Genomic DNA, 6,000 nt, shown 5'->3' on the forward strand with positions numbered 1-6,000 from the left:
GGGGGGAGGGGGGGGCTATGTTCGGGCATTCTATCGCAACTAACTTATTCATAGTGAACAAATGCTATTCAGTTACCACTATTCTTTCTCATAAAGACACCTGGTTTCTATTAGGTGTTTGATTGTGTAGAAAAGAGTAATTGGCATTCAAAGATTGAAGGGTTGAAATGCGATAGAAAGATAATTCTTATATTGCTCCATTTAATTATGGAGTTAAAAAATAAATTCAAAAATATGATACCATTTTTTTTGGTCTTAAAGACATCTTGTTTGTTCTCCTGCTGCGCCGAAGCCTTCTGTTGTTAGTGGGGTCAAGTTAGGCCTCTGAGAAAGAGAAAGAAAGAGCAGCTTTTGCACCATATGAGTTTCTATAATTCTCCTCTGCTGTGCCGTCTGCTCCAATACAATGGAACAAACTGTTGGGATTTGCTTTCTCAAATCATTCTGAGATCGTCAAGGTTACCTCAGAAGAATCCCAAATAGAGCAGTCGGTTAATCCAGATTTGACTAATACTACATCCTCGTGATATTAGAATTTACAAGCGCTAAGAAGCGTTGTCCAGCTTCCTGTCCAGGGGGTGTACTTGTACATCAAGCTGCCTCACTCTACAGAGATAGGCTCCTGCTCCTATGAGCCCTTCTAGCTCGCAAAAGCTCATGCAAAGCTACGTAATAAGAAGCATCGTTACTCGATTTAGAACAAAAGCAATAATCACGTTTCAAGTCTTAAAGATGGCCCCTCCCACTCCCCATCCCCTATCTACTCTGAGTGCTCTATTGTCATCTTAAACCCTTGTTGTATTAAGTCGTGGTCCATCTGTATCTCAATGTTTTTTTAGGAACATAGGCTTCTTTGACATTTCATATTATTTTAATCTGAAAATCTGTTAAACTTGAAAGTAGGATTTTGTACTTTGTATCTTTTTTTCTGTGTATGAAGTGCAATTTTCTGGGAATGGCAATGATGTACAATTACACAAACAAGAACATTGGCTGCAACTAGTATTAACAGTGCAATATTTTCTAAATTGATCTTCAATTCCATGCACCAAATTAAATGTTACAGAAAAGGTAGATAATACAATGTGTGTGTATATATACAGTGGGGAGAACAAGTATTTGATACACTGCCGATTTTGCAGGTTTTCCTACTTACAAAGCATGTAGAGGTCTGTAATTTTTTATCATAGGTACACTTCAACTGTGAGAGACGGAATCTAAAACAAAAATCCAGAAAAACACATTGTATGATTTTTAAGTAATTAATTTGCATTTTATTGCATGACATAAGTATTTGAAAACCTACCAACCAGTAAGAATTCCGGCTCTCACAGACCTGTTTAGTTTTTCTTTAAGAAGCCCTCCTGTTCTCCACTCATTACCTGTATTAACTGCACCTGTTTGAACTCGTTACCTGTATAAAAGACACCTGTCCACACACTCAATCAAACAGACTCCAACCTCTCCACAATGGCCAAGACCAGAGAGCTGGGATGGGCTGGGATGGGCTACAGGACAATAGGCAAGCAGCGTGGTGAGAAGGCAACAACTGTTGGCGCAATTATTAGAAAATGGAAGAAGTTCAAGATGACGGTCAATCACCCTCGGTCTGGGGCTCCATGCAAGATCTCACCTCGTGGGGAATCAATGATCATGAAGGTGAAGGATCAGCCCAGAACTACACAGCAGGACCTGGTCAATGACCTGAAGAGAGCTGGGACCACAGTCTCAAAGAAAACCATTAGTAACACACTACACCGCCATGGATTAAAATCCTGCAGCGCACGCAAGGTCCCCCTGCTCAAGCCAGCGCATGTCCAGGCCCGTCTGAAGTTTGCCAATGACCATCTGGATGATCCAGAGGAGGAATGGGAGAAGGTCATGTGGTCTGATGAGACAAAAATAGAGCTTTTTGGTCTAAACTCCACTCGCCGTGTTTGGAGGAAGAAGAAGGATGAGTACAACCCCAAGAACACATCCCAACCGTGAAGCATGGAGGTGGAAACATCATTCTTTGGGGATGCTTTTCTGTAAAGGGGACAGGACGACTGCACCGTATTGAGGGGAGGATGGATGGGGCCATGTATCGCGAGATCTTGGCCAACAACCTTCTTCCCTCAGTAAGAGCATTGAAGATGGGTCGTGGCTGGGTCTTCCAGCATGACAACGACCTGAAACACACAGCCACTAAGGAGTGGACTAACAGGTCTGTGAGAGCCGGAATTCTTACTGGTTGGTAGAAGCATCTCAAGGTCCTGGAGTGGCCTAGCCAGTCTCCAGACCTGAACCCAATAGAAAATCTTTGGAGGGAGCTGAAAGTCCGTATTGCCCAGGGACAGCCCCGAAACCTGAAGGATCTGGAGAAGGTCTGTATGGAGGAGTGGGCCAAAATCCCTGCTGCAGTGTGTGCAAACCTGGTCAAGAACTACAGGAAACGTATGATCTCTGTAATTGCAAACAAAGGTTTCTGTACCAAATATTAAGTTCTGCTTTTCTGATGTATCAAATACTTAAAAATCATACAATGTGATTTTCTGGATTTTCGTTTTAGATTCTGTCTCCCACAGTTGAAGTGTACCTATGATACAAATTACAGACCTCTTCATGCTTTGTAAGTAGGAAAACCTGCAGTGTATCAAATACTTGTTCTCCCCACTGTATATATATAGTCACGTATAGCTTTGGGTGTAAAGGCTACCGGTAATTATATATAATTTACATCTTCAAGTTCTCCCGTCTTTTGTAACATTCTCTTGTCTGCTTCAATCCCACAGGTCCTAGTGTGATGACAGATCAGCCTATTGAAGAGCTCAGTATCCCAGCCGCTGCCCCTGTTACAGTCACCGCTCCTGTCGCTGCTCCTGTCCCTGTGGGCCAGCCAGCCCTTGAGGAACAGCTACAGCAACCTCTTGCCAAGGAGCACAAACCAAGCAGGAGGAGAAACTCCTCTGACGGCGGCTCACAGACGACCCGCAAACCACCGGGCGGTGAATCAGACAGCGACTTCGAGTCGGACCCTCCTTCCCCTAAGAGCAGCGAGGAGGAAGACGAGCCGGAGGAGGACGAAGGGCTGAACAGCGAGCAAGAGCATGGAGAATTCTTCAACGAACTGGAAAATGTGGAGGAAATGGAGACGCTGGGCCAGAGGCCTCTGTTAATGGACTCGGAGGACGAGGAGGATTACGACAAACACAGCTCCGACTCGGACTACGAGCCCAGGAAAGCTAAGGGAGGACGCTCAAAGAGGCTCCCAGGAGGTAAAGGAGGGGCAGTGGCTGCTGCAGCTACTGTCTCCCATGAGGGAAGTCCGAGCGGGGAGTCCGAGGCCACGCTGATCATGATCACACCTTCCGAGTCGCCCGGTGTGGCTCCTGTTAGAGCTCCCCCTAGTGGTGGTGGAATCAAGGACATATTTGGTGCCGATGTGTTTTGCGCGGTGCCCTTCTTTCCCCCTGTGGCGTCCCCCACAGAAAGTGCAGATATCTTCTCCGCGGCTCCCTTCAGGCAGGTGAGCCAGGAGACCGTGGCCAGCCAAGCCATGGAGGAGTTTGATGTCTTTACAAAAGCTCCGTTCAGCCGGAACCTCTCCAAATCTGGCAAGACCGGCAGCAGCGATGTCTCTATGGGTCAGAACCCGCCTGTGTCCCCTGAGATTATCGACCCGTTCGGCTTCTCCCCCTTCCAGCCCGGCCCCACGGCCCCGCCACCAACCACCTCTAGGAGCGCCGAGGACATCTTCCATCCAGCTTTCGACGATTTGACCAGTCCCCAGCAGCAGAGGCTAAAGCAGCGCAGCCTCCAAAAGCTGTCTTCACGGCAGAGGAAGCTCTCTGGAAGCACCGACGGCGGCAGCAACGGCAAGCGCCACCACGGTACGCCTACCGGCAGCCGCAAGAGCAACAAGCCCAGCTTCCGAACCCCCGAGCGCGTCCGCCGGCACAAGAAGGTCGGCAGGAGGGACTCCCAGAGCTCCAACGAGTTCCTCAGCACCTCAGATTCCAAGGAGAACATCAGCGTCGGCAGCGTAACGATGACCGACAAAGACAAAGGGTCTTCCCTACCTAGCCTTCCTAGTGAGATCGACCCCATCTTGGACCCCTTTGGTGCCAAACCTTTCGGTCCTCAAGATGGCAGCCGACTCAACCAGGGCCAGTACCAAGGTCTAATGGACGGCAAGACAGACATAGTTTCGGCCAATGGCAGGCCTCAGACCAGCTCCCTCCACGGGGCGCTGGGGGTTGGGAACATCATGGATGACTTTGGGGCGGTGCCCTTCACAGAACTGGTGGTTCACCCTGGACATCAGCAGCAGCCGTCTCAGCTCGTGGAGCTGGATCCTTTTGGAGCTGCGCCTTTCCCCTCCAAACAGTGAATGTCTCACTCGTCTTCCCGCCACAAACACACTCGTGCTCTTGTCTTTCTCAATCACATCGCTGTGTTACGCCAAGCCTATGCAGTCCCCAGGGGGGTGAATTCCCATCCAAGGGATGGCAGCTAGATTGGTGGTGTGGTAGTTGATTATCTTTTCGGCCAAATGAAACTACCAGCAACGGCTCTAAGTGTTTCCAATGCTTTTTTTTTCTTCTTAAAAATATTTTTAACACGCTAGTAACTGGATTTTGGGATCAACAAAACCAACGTAAACCTGTGGAGTATGGATGATTTATTTCAGGTTCTGTACGCATCTACTTCTGCCTGTACCTGTTTTCTAACAAGCCTTATATGCTGCATCGCATCGAGACATTTTAACAGGATTGGGCGATTGATAACGGTTTCACTCAAGATCACACTGTGACAAACAAGCTCGCTCAGTGTTCCGACTGGTTGAGTTGCTGCAAAAAAAACAAAAGAACTTTTATGTGTAGATAGTGGCCTCCTTCATGATCTACCAATAAGATGAGTAATTTAGCACCACAAAGCCTTATATGGGCATGGCTCTGCCCTGCTGCACAGTTCCTCGGAAACCATTGGCTAAGCAAAGGGCTAACGTTACCCTTCTATGAGTCGTTTCAGAGTAGGCATTTACCACTGTAATATTTCACCCGACATAGACGTTTTTCTATGCATATTTTTACATTTAGAGTCTAGACACATAGCGATACATTTTTATGGTTTTGTTATTTTTATTGCATTCTTTAAATAATAGAACGAAAAGGGATTTTGGTTCTGTTTAAAGATTGCTTTTTTTTTTTCATGATTTAGGACCGTTTCAATGTTAGGTTTGTTTTCTATACTTTTAGCATTACAACGGTGTCAGTAAATTAAATTCTGTTCTAATTTTAAAAAGTGATGTTATTTTACCTTGAGAGGAAGAACACAACTGTTCTCCTACGTGGTGAAACTGAATCTCCCGATATCTGACTACTTCCACCTCTTCTTAGTCCTGAAACAGACTCTCTCGTCGATTTGGTAACACAAGCCATGCATTCATAAAGGGAAAGTGGGTCTAAAGAAGTACAACTTATTAGTCTATTAGAATCAGGTCGTGTTCAAATGAAATGCACTTTCAGCATCAACTCTTCCATTGTCTGGTAATTATAAAACCAATGTTACAGAAAGATCTTTACCTACCATACATACTTAAACAGCTGGGAGTTGCCTATGGAATCCATTGGATAATATTTATTTTAACAAGTTGCCATAATTTTGTTGTCTAAATGCAATAAACATTTTTTGGGGATTAAATGGCCTTCAGTCTGTAATCCAATATGTATTTTATTACTACAACTTGGGAGTACGAAACATAGAAAGTAAGACCTACGACAAAATGGATTTTAGACACTTCCAAGACCTGTATTCTTACAGCGTCTCAGAGTAGGATTACTGATCTAGGATCAGTTTTAGATTATAATGAAGATTACATGGACCAGCGAGACTTGATCCTAGATCAGCAGTCCTACTCAGAGATGCTTTATCATTACACGCCCAGATCCCATGTATAAACCTGTTCACAAGGGTAGTATTTTATAAATAGTGAGAAAAATACAAGCTTGTCATTCT

The 6,000-nt window shown here is 45.5% G+C and overlaps 1 protein-coding gene across 2 annotated transcripts in view; it reads left to right on the top strand.

Moving 5' to 3' along the window:
* LOC120063468 (BMP-2-inducible protein kinase-like) overlaps positions 1-5,688 on the top strand; it is a 96,150-nt gene extending 90,462 nt beyond the window's left edge. For both annotated transcript variants that reach the window (XM_039013849.1, XM_039013850.1), the window contains exon 16: positions 2,775-5,688. In XM_039013849.1, coding sequence (XP_038869777.1) covers positions 2,775-4,372 — 1,598 coding nt within the window. In that variant the 3' untranslated portion in view covers positions 4,373-5,688. The remainder of the gene's footprint in view (positions 1-2,774) is intronic.
* The last annotated feature ends 312 nt before the right edge of the window (positions 5,689-6,000 follow it).

Source organism: Salvelinus namaycush, chromosome 18 (assembly GCF_016432855.1).
Source record: "Salvelinus namaycush isolate Seneca chromosome 18, SaNama_1.0, whole genome shotgun sequence".
NCBI classification, from domain to species: domain Eukaryota; kingdom Metazoa; phylum Chordata; class Actinopteri; order Salmoniformes; family Salmonidae; genus Salvelinus; species Salvelinus namaycush.